This window comes from Tribolium madens, unplaced genomic scaffold (genome assembly GCF_015345945.1).
Source record: "Tribolium madens isolate multiple individuals breed KSU strain unplaced genomic scaffold, Tmad_KSU_1.1 Scaffold_71;HRSCAF=194;Tcas5.2_LG6, whole genome shotgun sequence".
Taxonomy (NCBI): Eukaryota; Metazoa; Arthropoda; class Insecta; order Coleoptera; family Tenebrionidae; genus Tribolium; species Tribolium madens.
In genome coordinates, this window is record NW_025401041.1 from 286005 (window position 1) to 301771 (window position 15767).

At 28.4% G+C, this 15767-nt stretch overlaps 3 protein-coding genes across 8 annotated transcripts in view; 2 read left to right on the top strand and 1 right to left on the bottom strand.

Annotated features, from left to right (window-relative positions):
• The window catches only part of LOC123008963, a 17760-nt gene extending 14915 nt beyond the window's left edge, over positions 1-2845 (top strand). For 3 of the 4 annotated variants that reach the window (XM_044405043.1, XM_044405042.1, XM_044405044.1), the window contains 3 exons: positions 1728-1999; positions 2083-2359; positions 2416-2844. In XM_044405043.1, coding sequence (XP_044260978.1) covers positions 1728-1999; positions 2083-2359; positions 2416-2759 — 893 coding nt within the window. In that variant the 3' untranslated portion in view covers positions 2760-2844. Of the gene's footprint in view, positions 1-1727; positions 2000-2082; positions 2360-2415 lie in introns of all 4 variants that reach the window. The other variant, XM_044405041.1, reaches the window with a different exon arrangement.
• Positions 2846-6006: 3161 nt separating this feature from the next.
• LOC123008975 (cyclic GMP-AMP synthase-like) lies at positions 6007-7480 on the bottom strand. The gene is made up of 7 exons (XM_044405057.1): positions 7314-7480; positions 7016-7269; positions 6821-6959; positions 6621-6773; positions 6436-6573; positions 6249-6386; positions 6007-6192 (listed from the first exon to the last, which is right to left on the bottom strand). Exons 1-7 carry the CDS (start codon positions 7428-7430, stop codon positions 6007-6009), a joined length of 1125 nt encoding a protein of 374 aa, XP_044260992.1. The 5' UTR covers positions 7431-7480.
• A 2206-nt stretch (positions 7481-9686) lies between these two features.
• Positions 9687-13538, top strand: LOC123008966 (pickpocket protein 28-like). 3 transcript variants are annotated; one of them, XM_044405047.1, is made up of 10 exons: positions 9687-9794; positions 10056-10221; positions 10270-10512; positions 10568-10679; positions 10730-10872; positions 10924-11122; positions 11170-11440; positions 11494-11553; positions 11612-11786; positions 11838-13538. In XM_044405047.1, exons 2-10 carry the CDS (start codon positions 10097-10099, stop codon positions 12067-12069), a joined length of 1560 nt encoding a protein of 519 aa, XP_044260982.1. In that variant the 5' UTR covers positions 9687-9794; positions 10056-10096; the 3' UTR covers positions 12070-13538. The 3 variants fall into 3 exon arrangements, with proteins under 3 accessions (XP_044260982.1, XP_044260983.1, XP_044260981.1); XM_044405048.1 differs by having other exon boundaries at positions 10056-10512; XM_044405046.1 differs by having other exon boundaries at positions 9696-10221.
• The last annotated feature ends 2229 nt before the right edge of the window (positions 13539-15767 follow it).

Sequence of the window (15767 nt, forward strand, 5' to 3'; positions counted from 1 at the left end):
AATACTAGTTAATTTCTGAAAAAAAAATCAATAGTTATTTATTATACAAGACGATAAAGAAATTGTTTTTTTTCTACGAGTAAAAAGGTTAAGTTTACGAGTGACGAAGTCATGAGTGGACTTTTTTCACGGGTAGATAAACAATCTTTATCATCCTGTATAATATTTCGTTTTATTTTGTACTCACATACCAGAATTTCTTGAATATAAACAGTAGATAAAAATTACTTTATTTCACAAGACAAAATCAATATCGCCAATTTTCGTGAGTAATTGACTGAATGGAAAATGTCACTTTCGTTTATGGTCGTGGGAAAATGCTTTTTCGTAGCACACTTTCCACAGATATAAGAAAACAAATTGGGATCGGTTTTACACGATCTATTTGACATTTTTGATATAAATAAAGATACCTTTAATTTAAATCCAATTTGGTTATACCCGAAATTGCATAAAACAGATTTTTCGTGATCGAAACAAAATGATTTGATATTCAAAACACTATGCAATTCAAATTTATCAAAAATACTCAAACACTCATAAAAAAATGGTTAATTTAATATAATGCATATTTTTTTATTTTTTATGGTGACCTTAGAAAGATTTGTTGTGACTTGTGACTCTTTTCATAATCTTTTCTTTTTGTATTTTTGAAAAACCTGTTTACAATTTAATTTTTGGAAGTATATTATCTATTTATTAGTACAACAATGAACAAAAAATATATATTAAAAATAATTAATTTTATCTGCTTTATACAGCCTGGATTGTATAAAACGCCCCAAGCCATAACTTTATTAAAGATATGACAATACTTCTTCAATCAAAGTTTCACAGTTTATTGTTATCTAGTTTTTGGGATGCATGCTCAATCAATGCTGCTTCCGGTTTCACCGGAAGTGTCATCAATTTTTTTCTTGAATGAAGCAGCCTGTATATTTTATTATTTTTGGATTCTTTGTTTAATTGTCTTTGAAAAAGTTTTGTACCAAATGCCTCAAACCAATGGTTTGAAAGAAAAGAATAATAAATGTTGAAGAATATTATTAGTTTGCATTTTCTCTTAGTGTTTTTATATTTTTTGGTGTTAATCGTGGATCATAATGTGTTAACAAGTTGCATGCAGTTTTTGCTAGATCGAAGTTTCAAAATAAAAAAAATTGGAAATACCATGACAAACTCACAAAGTTTAAATTAACAGTGTGAATGAACCGTAGTTTACGTATGTAGATAAAACAGATTTATTTATGTTCGTGTTGTGAAAATGATAAGGTTTAACTTAATCTTGATTGAGTGTTAAAAACCTACAAAAATCATTACGACACTACACTTTTTAAATGTTATAACAATTCGGTTTTTAACATACATATCATGAAAACAGCTCATTTATTTTTGAGTTAAAAATGATTTTTTTACCAAATATTTTCGCCACTGATCTTTTTTTTTCAAAATTCTTAATCTTTTTCTTTCTAATCTTCTATTAACTTTCTATAGTTCAAGGGTTTTGAAATAGATGGTAAAATAGTGCTAGCGTATTGTAGTGAGGAAAGGAGTAAATAGCCAATAGAGACGGAAGTACTCGTGCCGTTTTACTGCCATCTACTAGATATTTTATTAAGTTTCAAAAAAGTATACTTTTATTAGTCTGCAGCGCTACGGACTAAATATTAAATACTTTATCCGAAAATAAAAACAATGTGCACAAATTTTATATTTTCGTGTTTCAGCAAATGGTAAAAATGAGATTAGAACGATTGTTGATAATCTCCCAGCACCCAGTCGAGCTACTCTTCTATACATCATCAAACACTTGTTAAAAGTTTGTGAACGTAAAGAAGACAATAAAATGGACTTTTACAATTTATCGATATGTTGGGGTCCCACTTTAATAACACTGCCTAGTAGTTGTTCGGATTTAGTGTCTCAAACAACAGGATTTACGAAAGTTACTGAACAATTACTTTGTTACTATAAGGATCATCCAGAATTCATTTCAGACGTAAGAAAGTAATTTCTAGATGTGTGAACACTCTTGAAGACTTTTTATTTTCTATTTTGTTAATTATCTTAATTTTTTTACAGGAGTACGTACCAAAAACCCGAGATTTTGTCTACCAAGTAGTTCAAAAACTAACAAAAATAATCGACACCGGTATTGAAGCTGAAGGAATTTACCGAAAATGCGGTTCAAATACAAAAATCGACAAGATAATCAAACACTTAGAGAAAGAAAATTTGTCTGAAATTGACGAAAAAAATGACATACATGATCTCTGTTGTACCCTCAAAAAATTTCTGTCGACACTAAAAGAACCTCTAATTCCTAACGAGTTTTTCTGTCAGTACTGCGAAATCTGTGGTGAGTCTGCTACAATGATCTATTTCAAAATCTTTATGTAATTGTTATTGTTTCAGATAACTTAGAAGATTCCGTTTTACGGAATGAAATTCGACGAATGGTCCAACGAGTTCCTCGAAAAGACGCTCTTTTACTACTTTTCGAACACTTAAAAAAGGTTTTGCGTTATAGTAAACAGAACAAAATGTCAGCTATTATTTTGTGCGACATTTGGATGACAACACTTGCTTCTTCGACTTACAAGAAAAAAGTGCCTAAATTTTTTAAATTGTTTGAACTTTTGCTGTATTTGAATGAGGAGGTTTTACCTGATTTGATACAAGAAACAAGAATTAGAGAAAGTAAATATGATAACGTACCTGATGATATTACCGGTGACCAGATGTATACGAAGTTATAGCAGTTTGTATGTAAAGTATGTATGTAATGTTTTATTTATGTGAGATTAATAAAAGTATAATCAAAATAATATTTCTGGATAATGTGGTGAAAATCACTATAATTAGATTTAAGTTAAATTCAGTTTTAGAAGCTTATTAAAATTTTAAAAATTAACAACAATATTATTAAACAATAGTTTAGCTCCGAAAAAACTGACACTGTTCCGTCATAAACAATTAAATAATGATACTATGAAAATTGGAAAACCAAAACATCATAGAAATTTATGAGAAAACATGGTGTGTGAGTGTAATATGACCCAAAAAGAATTACGCAAAATGTTTGGCAATATTTTATGCTAATATACAGGATGATTTTAAAAACCAGCCATCTTGGATGTCTCATAAAAATAAAAAAATTAGAAAATCCCAAGATAAGTCAATTTTTATTTGAAAAGGGACACTTTTTAATGTACTTTTAATGTAATTGGTAATACAGACAACCCCTTCAAAATTTTAAATGGTACTACTGATACCTCAAATGAAAGGTATTTTGACCAGGAATTTGGATGTGTGTTTTGTTTGAGTTTTTGAGTATTTTTTACCTGTCTCGGGATTTTCTAATTTTTGTTTATTTTTCTGAGATATCCAAGGTGGCTTGTTTAAAAAAAGTCATCTTGTATATTAGTATGAAATATCGCCAAACATTGAGCATTAGCTAGAGTAGGGCGCCCAAATTTTTTTGTGGGGCTAGAACAAACAAAAGTTTGCTTAAAAGTTAAAATAGCTACATTTTTTCAGTCAGTTCAAAAAGACATTATAGTGACATTTATGACGTCATTAGTTTTTGAGTTGTGACGTCATTTTAATTTTTTTTGAATGACAACTGACGTTTTTGTTCACTGTTTTAAGTAGCACACATCTTTATCTTCTGGTAATACAAAAAAATAAATTAAAATAAAAAAAAATAAAAAAATATTGACAATAAAACACAAAAGGCTTTGTCTTTTTGTTTTTGCCTTATTTTATAAGGGGCAATTGTTTTTTGTATATTTTTTTAATAATTAACATGAAAACACTTGTAATGAAACTTAAACACAAAAAATAACAACAAAAAACAATCACCCCTTATAAAATAAGGCAAAAACAAGAAGATAAAGCTCTTTGTATAAAACTTTCTATAACTTCTTTATATTTTTTTATTTTATTTTCTTCTTTTTTTTATGCTTACCAGAAAGATAACGATGTATACTATACGTTATTTCTCGAAAATGAATGACGTCATAAATGTCACTATAGCGTCAAAATCTAGCATTAAAAAAAAAATAAAATCGACCTGTTCAAGGATTTTTTTGAAAAAAGACTCAGAACAAAAGTATGAATTTTGTGTGTTACTTTTGGTTCAGTCTGTATTATAATTTTAGGCGTTATTATTTCTAAAGAAAATTGTTAAAAAGAGAAAGTTTTAAAGTAGGGCTCAGCCCTACTTGACCCTCACTAGCTATGGCCTTTAAGTTACGGCATTTTGATAATACACTGGCCGTCAAAATTAACCTGACAACTAAAATTTTGCGATTTTTCACATTGCAATATTTTTGTTATTCTTTGTCGGATTTCAAAGAACTTTTGTTTGGCTTAAAGGACGAACTTTGCAGAATATTGTAATTTAATTCAATTACATTTCTAGTTTTGTCTTGTAAATGTTATAGACGAGAGCACTGATTTATACTGATATGTAGTGTGCAACAGAGACAAAATTAAGTTTTTACTTATTTCAGATTATTGCCCGTTCTTTTCTGAATGAGGACCAATTTGTTTCAAAATTTTATCTTCTGGTGCCCCAGAGATAGGTACAAAGCATTGAAAAAGACATTGCTTTTCTAATGTTACTAAATATTCGTTCAGAAAGTAGTCTTCGTAAAAAGGTAGTTAAACCGAAAATTATTGCTTATGTCACCAAAAAAGCACAATTACGTCTTTGAAAACAAAAAATCTGAAAAACTTGGAACTTCAAAGGATTACAACAAGTAAAACGGTTTATTATTGGAAGCTTCCATGCGCCTATTTTGACGTTTTGGCATATTCGGCCTACTTAATACGAACATTCATTGAAATTGGAAATGAAATGCTTTTTTTGAAGGTTTTATTTGTATCTCTCATGTCTCAAGAATTAAAATTATGGAAAATGTGGTTCATAATTCAGAAAAACTAGAAATGTTATTGAATTAAATTACGATTTACAAAGTTTTTCTTTAAGCCAAAAAAAAATCGTCAAAATCCGACAAAGAATAACAAAAATAATGTAATGTAAAAAATCCCAAAATTTTAGTTGTCCGGTGAATTTTGGCGGCCAGTGTAATTTAGCTGAAATAAGAATAAGAAAATTTTTCTCATTGTTTTTGTATTTTGGGCCCTACATAAGGCATCGTAACTCAAAACCAATTTTTATGAGTTATTATGTTTTTCGTTGAGAGGGTCGATATTGAAAGTTAAAAAGTTTCTAATGTAGGCCCTACAAAAATCACCCTGTATAGAAACATATTCGTATAATAGGTAAAAAGGGATAAGAAACAAAAACAAAGTTCATAAAATAAATCATAAACCTTTAGACAACCCAGTTTCGGCTTTTTTGGCGACATGAATTTTGGTGAAGCTTCTTTGAAAACCCGTAAATCGACACTATTCTATAAAATATTGTACAATTTCTTTTTCCACTTGGCCACCATGACGATAATATGTACTAAAAATCAATGGTAAATCCTAGGAATTTACCTTTTTATATATTTCTTAGAAATAAACCATTGTTTCTCAGATATAATCTTTAGATAAGAATAAGTGACAAAACCGAGTAAATAACAATAATATTTGTAATGATTTATTAAAAATGTGACTTACCTATAATTACCTGCAGTGTGACATTAGTGTTACGAGTAGAACAATTCTATAATTCTAAAACTTTTTGAATAGTTAAATAAATGGTACGTATAGCAATTTTTTGAAAAAAATAAAAATAGAAATATTCATACACAAATAAAAACAATATTTTCAAATAATAATTAATATCAATTATTATTAGTATTTTGCAATAAAAAATGAAGAAAAACCTTACAAATTATGTAATAAATTAATAATAACTAAAACACATAGTAGACAAAATAGTAACTGTTGAGCGTAACGTTTTTTTTTTCTAATAGAAAAACTCAGAAGGCTGAGTTAAACAAACTTCTTTATTACTTTTTAAATAAGAATTCACAAAATTTTTCGTTACTACTTCAAATAACTTAACAAAACTTCACAGTGTGGTCGTTCTTTGATATCGTCGATCATTAATGCAATATCTTGTCTACATCGTTGAATATCCTCACTCGAAAGATAGGACAAAAGGTTATGTTTTGGATTCCAAAAATCCAAAATTTTGCCTGCATCCAAACACTTTACATACTGTTCCAGCATCTAAAATAGCAATAACGGATCAATAAAACATAAAACTTAATTGAACTCTCTCTTACCCAGATTACAAGAGAACTAAGTGGGGATTTCCACAATGCAGTGGTTTTTAAAGCTGGATTATTTTTAGACAATTCCCACAAGAATAAGGTTTTAATAGCATGACTGTGTACAGGGTGTTCAAAATGGTCACGAATTCGCTATAAAACTCGCATTAAAATTATTTTTGTAGAAGTAATTTTTTATTACCTTCAAAACTCGAACAGCTGCTTTCATTCTATGACGATTATGAATGAGTTGTCTTTCCTGAATGTGAAAAGACAGTCGCCATAGTCTCTCCTTGTAGGCAATTTTGTCGACTGGTCTTGCAGGAACGACAAAAAAATCCTAAATAAGAGTTGGTTTTCCTGATTTCAAATTTTCGAAATACTCACACTTGGAAATGCATGGGGATTATTATTGTGAATTGTCTCAGGCCAATAATTTTTATTGAGGATGAAAGAAGCCACAAGATCAATATTTATGTGAAAATTCGAACTTTCAATAGTTAAAGTTAGGGCAGGCTGGATGTATTGGATTTTAGATATCTAAAAATTTGGTTCAAGTGTTTTTCTACACTTAGTTTTCGACTTACTTTATATTCCTCGTTTTCGATTTTTATAACATTGTTGGGAAAGTGTCTTAATGCATTATTAAAAATTTTTTGTATAAAAGAGCACATCATTTCTTCAGAAAGAAGATAATTGTTAGAATCAATAAATATTTTCATATCTCTGTTAAAAAAAAATAAATATGCAAAATGTAAGGTGTTTTTCTTCCATTCCCTTACCTGTATAACTGCGAGTCTAGAGAAGACAAACATTCGAAATCTTTTAACTGAAGTTTAGCAAATCCAGCAACAGTATTTTCCTCCAAACTCAACTGAAGACTTTGTGGCAACCTCAATAAAATATCAATATCAAACTCATTAGGTTTTCCAATTTTTATTTCTTCGTAGATACTTCCAACACCAAAAATTTTCCAATACAACTTTGAAAATGTCGAAGACTCTTCTTTCATTGCATTAACAATTTTGTAAATTATCTAAAAAGTGGAATTAAAAAGCAGGTTTTGTAAATGATATGTACCTTTTCCACTCGTTTTTTGGCTGCAATAATATCACTTTTGTCACAAGAAATAAGATAAATTCTATTTGCTTCATTAAGACCCTGCTCGAGTCCAATATAAACTTTGTTTAATGTCATGTTACTTAAGTAACAAGTAAAAAATGATTTCAAGGTATACTTATATAAAGATCAATTTATGTACAAAATTGGGGGAAGCACTTACAGTTCTTCCCTGCTCTCAACAAACTCGAGTAATTGTTTTAATTACTAAAATATAAGTTTTATTTGCTTTAGAGTTTGGTAACTCGAACTTGTTGCTTAATTTTGATTGATTGTAGAAAACTGGTACGTTTTCGTGGCTTTTCTCAGGGATTCCCACTAATTGTGACAGTAAAAAGTTTCGGCTAACATTTTTTATATTTTGCTGCAACTTGTTTCTTCACCAATGGTACTTTCAAGGTGTTTGGTCATTTTAGAAAACTTACCAAAATTTCTAATTATACGATTGTGTTTTATAAAAATACTGTTGGAAACAATTGTATGGAAAACTTACATCTTCTAGCAATAATTATTAAACGTGTTGTTTCTTTAGGGTAGAGGCCAAGAAATTCAGACTGGTTGTTGAGGGGTACGATAAAATAAACTAGAAATAGATACAGAAATTCATTTTTATTTATGATCTCATTACAATTTATATCTTAGCATAAATAAATAAGGGTGAAACTATATAAAGTGGTTATAAATGCAATGCTTTTCAATGTTTACTATAAAGAAATTGTTTTAAAAACAATAAAATTAGGTATTTATGTAACGACAGATGAAAGTTTTGGTCTCTAGATTTCAAGGTTATAAAAATCAAAATTTAATAAAGATTTTGGCCATTAATATTTTTCAGGTTTTTATAGTAAAAAACACTTACATGTGTGTTTTTCTGTTTCCTATAAACAGTGTTGTCGAATTTTGTCGTTTTGCAAAAACTAATTGATGAAAATATACTATAAAAATGTGATGTTTTATCAAGAATAAAATTTTTCGAAATTTTCTTTTGTTTTTGAGTTCTACAATTTTTTTTATTTTTTAAATGGCAACCCACTATAAAACCATTTTTCTCATGAAGGTAATAATTTAAAGATTACAACTATCTACCTTATATTAAATTTTTTCAATTTTTTTTTACATAAATTGCAATTTTAGCAAAAAAAATCGCATAACTCAAAAATTTCGTTCTCAAAATACGATCACATTTTTTATATTACTTTAATTTATATTAACTTATTTTTTTTAAAACCGCTTGGTTCCATACTTTATATTCAACCTGTAGATAATGTCCTACAAAATTCTGCAGAAGCTAAAGTTGGGTTTTTATTCCAAATGTTAGACTCAGAAAGATTTTAATTAATGTTGAGCCTGACTAAAAAGTCATAACAGTTCGTGTAATTTGTTTGAAAAAGTCTCAAATTTGTTTTTTATTGTCGATTGAGATGTACAATTAATTATCAAAGAAACTAAAACAAAATTTTAGTGTTTTCAAAAACTAAAGCAAGGTGTTTATAATCAATAATTAAAAAGATATTTAACGTTAAACATTAAAAAATAATAATTACTATTATTTCAGTAGCCAAAAAGTGCACAGTTGCACAAGAGATGGAAGAAATATCACTTAATAATCACATTTTTGTTAAACTGAATTCATTATTTTTTGTTTTTACAATAAAATAATTCGAATTTCATTATTTATAACGACTTTTACAATCTTTGGATAAATTAACAGATAAGTGATCCGTTGTGGAATTACTATAGTTGCCATAGTTATCAACAAAGACCAGATATTGATAAGCATTGTTACTACAATTAATATTGAATCTTAAATATATTTTCATTTATCAATTCTAGACATTAAACGTTTACTTTTTTAGATAGACAATTTTTCAATCTATTAGATACAAAAATAAAAAATAGGGTGTTCCATTTAAATTTTTCAAGTTATGTAACTTAAAAAACTTCTTAATTTATTAATCTTTACAAATGCAAAACACTAAAAAAGTGCTACAGCTTTAAATTCTGTTTTTTCATCTTTGCAGAAGTAAGAAAAAATTTGTTTTACCTGTCTTAGTTTTTGTGTAATAAATTTTTAAAAAGTGCACGTTTTTGTCAAAAAAACGTCTTATTTCTAAAACTAAGCAAAATTGACTAATAAAAGTTTAGCGTAAAAACATTGGTTTAAAAGGCTACATCCAAAAATGCCAAGAAATATAGGATGCTTCATTTAAAAAAAAAAACAGAAGTTTGTATCGCAATTTATTTTTGGGACATGCTGTATGGTTGAAAATAATTTCAGGTGATACAATAGATTAGTATCTATCAATGTCCTATACAATTTTTGTTTTAATTTTAGCATTTAAAGGTCACTAATGGAATTTTTCGACTCGCTGGGACCACCTGTATAGGACGTTTTGGCGACCTATGGCCGCTGGCATAGGGGTGCGAGTTCTTGCGCTGTCTGTATGTAAATAATTTTATGTACAAATAATTTGTAAACATAAAATAATCAAAACACTCCGCAAAATAGATCTTTAAAGAGTCCACTAAAGTTGCAGTAACAACATTTTAGAAGACTAATCCCCTAAAGTTATATTTTGCGGGTATTTTGAGTTCCCAAAATCGGCATTTTAGAAAGCGATTCAAAAAATATGTATATTCGTGTAAACAAACCTTTTGTTATAATTAATGCATTTTCCATGTTTCGCATAAATGACTTATCAGTGGCTCTTATATCGAATCTAAATACTTTTGGAGCAATTTTAATGTTACATTCAACCAAAATGAATGTGCCTCGGCAAAATGTGAGCAAATTTTTCGCAGAATATACAAAAGTGACTGGAATTCATGGCTTATCGTACCTTGCCGAAAGAAGATCAAAAACTGAAAAGTGGTAACTCAAACAATATTATCTTTTATTATAATTGTTAAATTTTAGAATATTTTGGTTGCTTGTGATTGTATCATCTTTGATTGGATGTTTGGTCATGATTGCTCAAATTATAGAAAAATATCACAATAATCCGGTTGTTGTGAGTTTTGATACCAAAGATACTGCAATTTCTAGAATTCCTTTTCCTGCTGTAACAATTTGTCCAGAATCGAAATGTTCAGAAAAAAAATTCAATTATTCAGATGCATATATGCGAGCACACAATTGGAACAATTTAAATAAATCTGAGTGAGTATTCTACAATAAATACGATTATTTTATTGTCGTAAATAATTTGTGGTAGACTTCTCAAATTTAAATACGTCAGTAGCCTTTGTAATGATTTTGAACAAAATATTTTTCTAAAAAACAGTGGGAAAACCTTTGGAAGTGATTTCTTTGATGTTATTGATGAGGTATTGTACAAAACTTTTTTCTTCCACAAAATGTAAATGATTTTACACAGTTACAACCTAGTGAATTCTCGACTTGTAACTACATGGGGGAAGCATTCGATTGTGCAGAACTTTTCACTCCAATTTTTACTGATGAAGGCATTTGTTATTCTTTTAATATTCTCGATAGAAAAGATATGTTTCAAAAGGATGTGTACGTATGACTTTGATATGAATTCTCTTAATAAATTATTTTTTTACTTAGTGTATGGTATAAAAAGTATCAAAACGTTACGTCTGAACCTTTAAGCTACGAAAATGATTTAGGATACCTAACCTCAGATGTTATCACCTATCCTTCTAGAGCGTTAATGTCGGGGGCTGATAATTCTTTACAAATAGAATTTCATCATGTTCAGTATAATACAGATCTTTTATGTAACAAATACTATCAAGGATTCAGGGTAAATTAATCTAGCTATTCTTTTAAACCTATAATAATTTAATTTAGGTCCTGCTACATAATCCTACTGAAATTCCTCGACCCAGCAAATTTTGTTTTCAAATACCTCTTGATGAAATTGTAACAGCATCGATTGAACCACAATTAATTCAAACTGCTAACTCTGTTCGAAAATACAAACCGGAAAAAAGGAACTGTTACATGGGAAATGACCGTCAGTTGAAATATTTTAAGATCTATACACAACAAAATTGTCAATTTGAGTGTTGGACAAATTTTACCTTAAATCACTGTGGATGTGTGCATTATTTTATGCCAAGTAATCACGTGTATTTGGAAAAATTGTGACTTTTTAAATGTTTTTTTTTTTAGGAATTGGAAATACGAAAATTTGTGGCTTTGATAGTCTTGACTGTGCAAAACAAGTTGACAGTAAATTAAAAATTATTTAATAATTCTTGGTTTCTTGTTCAATTTTATTTTTTTTTAGGAGAATTAAGTATTCAAGAATTACAAAATGAAATGTCAGGGATTACAACAAAATGCGAGTGTAAACCATCTTGTACAAGTTTGAGTTACAACGTGGAGACTTCAAATAGTCGCTTCTATATGAAGGAGTATCTTGATTTGAGAAATACGTCTAACATCTTTGAAGAACCACACAAGTAAATATCTTATACCTACTGTAAATTTTTGTTTTGAAAAATTATTTTTAGACATCATTTTTCAATGCTTGTAGTTTATTTTAAAGTGGACCAATTTCTGGCAATTCAGAGAAATGAATTATATGGAGTGTCGGATTTTATAGCAAATGTTGGAGGCCTTTTCGGATTGTTTATTGGATTTTCCTTAATTTCCACAATTGAAATAATTTATTTTTTAACACTTAGGATTTATTACAACTTTAAATTGTATGGCAGATGGTCAGGGGTGCCTAATTCTAATTAATTTCAATTAATTTAACTTGCATTTAATATACATTGAATCATAAACATTTTAACTTTTTGGATCCAACAATCTGTAACAAACATAAGTTTAATTTTAATTAACACACCTCTGGAAATGGTCGACATCTATTTACAATATAAGAAACATGACTAGCATTGTTTGTTGGAATTATTATTTTATATAATAACGTCTGACTTGAAAACTTACATGCCTTCAATTTTTATTTTTTTAGAAATATGATTATAACGTAGGTATTCACTTGATCATTAAAGACAAAGATACAGCTAGTATTGAAATGAAAAATGAATGAATAATACCAACCACGAGATATGGTGTATTTATTTCAATAAAAGGCAAAAATTATAGATTTTACAAAGATTTTATTTATCATAATCACTAATTAATATCAGTAATGTGTATGATATCTATTGTTGGCTAAACATTCATGAAGTCCATGCATACTATCCATCAAATTTTGTCAAATTTGTGAATAGCGGAAATGGTCCCAAACGTTATTGACGTGCTTCGTCAGTTTTTTAAATTTTAAATTTGTTCTCGAACTTTGGGTTGAAAATTTTGCCAGTCGCGAACTATATTGTCCTATAAATTATCTATTGGATTTAGATGAGGCGAATGAGGAACCCATCGTATAATTTCGAATTCCTCATTTCATTTCTCACCTGATCGTCCAGTTGAAATAATCTAAATATAATTCCATGAAGGATCGCTTTGAAGCTTTATTATTTTTCACAGAAATACCTACTAATGTACCAAACCAAAACCAAAATATTCAATAAAATGTCACAAATTATCTCAACAATTTACCCTTCCGCAGTTCTCTTCATTATCAACTATTATAAATGAACGGGAAGTAGGATTTTCAAAACTAATTTACGATTCGTAGAAGTAGTGAATCCCAATTATAAGTGTTGAGAAACAATTAATATTCAGTATTCAGTTATAGCAACAAATCTTTGCAGCATTTTATTGTTTTGCCGCTAATACCGGTTACAATAATTAATTAATTATTTGTCAAAGTTACATTTTTGTCGAAAAAATAAAACCGCTATTGTGATGAAACTTAAAAAGCAGAGAAAAATCCCAAAAGCAAGAGAAAATGTACTTTTCTTCTTATTGAGACAGAATAATGACGTTTTAAAATTACAAATTTGCTCGTTTCAGTATAACACACCGTATGACTAAGTGTACTACGATTGATGCGGTTTTTACTAAATACATTGAAAAAATAGAATGTAATTGTTTACTTATTTTAGTTACCAAAAAATATTAGTTACATTTATAGACTGTGAGACTTAAGGCAAAAATGAGGTTATTGATAGAATAATTGAAGTTCAAAATGATTCAATAATTAAAAAAAAATTGTTCTAAATGATTTTCATCTAGCCAGCTGTGAATTTTCCATGTAAAATAAAAAATGCCGCTTTACGAAAATAGGGGTACCTACTTGTTGTAACTCAAAATTAAAAAATCGCCGTTTACTAAGCGTCCACTTCGAAAATAGACTTCAATTATAAACTTGTTTTAAATTAGTTGAAACAATAAAAGTTTAATTAACAACCATTTATTATTAATTAATAAGTGACACTAATGACAGAATTAGAGCTTTCAAAAAAGTGGAGCGGCACAAATAAAGTTACATGCAAAAAAATTCCAAAGCTGACTAGATGAAAATCATTTATAACCACTCTGTATAATATTTGGAAATGTCATTTTAAAACTAATTTATTTGGCCAAAAAACAACTTAAAATTTCTAAATTATTTGTTAATTTATATTATACCACATTTTTGATCAAAACCTTCTCAACAACCATTTAATTTGATTTTAAAATATTATTTCATTATTCGCTTACACCACAAAAATATGACTATTAATGAAACCAAAGATCGAATCCGCCACAAAATTAATTTTATTTAAAAATCAGTGAGAGCCATTTACTTCCAGTTTCTGTTTAGTATATTTCTTTACAATTTTTCATTCCTAATTATACCTATATTATGTTTACGTTATTATTTATATTTTAAAGCAACTTAGTGCATGTAATAGTCTATCCCGCACAAAAGTCTTCATACGTCTTTATATTGTTATTAGTTTGCAGATTAAAAAATGTAAAATACACCAAAAAATACCTAATTCATAAGATAAATTAAAAAATCATGTTTGTTACATTTTACACACTTTTTTACTGTAAAAAGTGATAAGTATTACTTGTATTATCAATAATAAATTAATGAATAAATTTTCGATTCAACAAAGTGTCTTTATTTAAATTTGGTGCTTGCCAATACGAAGCTTCGAGACATTAACCAAAACCACGTGATCTTATTGTTGAGTTCTTTGTCTTCATTACGACTTTCTCCATCATCCTCTCTCTCTCACATGTTGAAGTCAATACTCTATCAAGCCAAGATAGGTGTTTCTTGATCTATACACATTAGTTGGTTGGATATCTTGTCTACTATTGATTTCCTATTATCATTCCCATTTTCCAATTATTAAGTTAAGTTTAGAAACGCGATTTTAGTACCCTAAATCGAATAATTTTCCGAAAAATGCCTACGATTCGAAAAAAAGTTTCACTTGCTTCGTGGTTTCCTAAAACCACGCATTTTTTTTAATTGTTTGTTCATGATCTCGACTTCAAGATCAGTTTTTGGTAAACACCACACATTTTACAAATAAGCAGATTGGAGGAAAATTTTCAAGTTTAAGGTTGTTGGAAATACTAGCCTATTACACAGGGTGACAAAAAAAGTCATCGTGACAACTTGACAAATTATATAATTATACAGTATGATAAAAAAAGGCGCCCCTGTTAACCCACACGTTATAAGTGATCTTTTATTAAAGACGAATTCGAAGACCAAAATTGGATCTGTGCTCTTATCAGTAAGATATAGACTTTCCTTTTTAGAAAAGGGAAATCTACATAATTAACAGTATTAAAATAATTTCATTGTTAAAGTCTAGATTTTGATACAGTTGACGGTGTTCTTAAAAAAATGTGTAAAAAGTCTATTGAAATAAACTTTATTGAAGATGTTAGGATACCATTTCTTGGCTCCAAAGAAAATTTATCAATGTTGCAACATTGCAAATATCCTCGGATACAGAAAATGTCCAAGTAATATTCAATTATTGGAAACGGTAGCAACAAAAAAATCAATTTTCAATGTTGTTTGTTCTGTGAAATTTGAACGATTAAAGTCAAAAAGTCAAAGATTAAAAAAATTAATTGAAATCATTAGATACCTTTCGGTCGTATCGTATTGGAATAATAAAATTATGTAAACTTTACAGTTTTTTATTTTATGCGGGTGACAATATCTTTCCTAGATACGAAAAATACCTGAGTGAAATAGTTTTTTAGTAAAAGAAAATTGTACAATATTGCCGCTTTGTGCTGTTAGACAAACTGTTTGAATTTTAAAAAGAATATATTTAGACTATTTTTGGAATGATGGTCACAATGTTTCAATAAAAAAGGACGCGCCTGTTTCAATCGTGGGCGCCTTTTTTTCATCACCCTGTATATTATAATTATATGTATGTATATCATTTTGTTCTCCTCAGTGAGACAAATCAAATGCACTAAAAAAAATTCAAAAAGTCCAAACACTGAAGTTAATAATTTTTTTTCTAATTTAAATGAGTTTAAAATTCTTCTCTATTTATTAG

Bases quoted from the DNA above. Each gene is read 5' to 3' on its own strand.
- LOC123008975 (XM_044405057.1), bottom strand. From the start codon at position 7,430: ATGACATTAAACAAAGTTTATATTGGACTCGAGCAGGGTCTTAATGAA. The intron at 7,270-7,313 runs GTACATATCATT...TCCACTTTTTAG, and splicing joins CCAAAAAACGAGTGGAAAAG to ATAATTTACAAAATTGTTAA. The intron at 6,960-7,015 runs GTAAGGGAATGG...TTTTTTTAACAG, and splicing joins CTAGACTCGCAGTTATACAG to AGATATGAAAATATTTATTG.
- LOC123008966 (XM_044405046.1), top strand. From the start codon at position 9,983: ATGTATATTCGTGTAAACAAACCTTTTGTTATAATTAATGCATTTTCC. The intron at 10,222-10,269 runs GTGGTAACTCAA...GTTAAATTTTAG, and splicing joins AGAAGATCAAAAACTGAAAA to AATATTTTGGTTGCTTGTGA. The intron at 11,441-11,493 runs GTAATCACGTGT...TTTTTTTTTTAG, and splicing joins TGTGCATTATTTTATGCCAA to GAATTGGAAATACGAAAATT.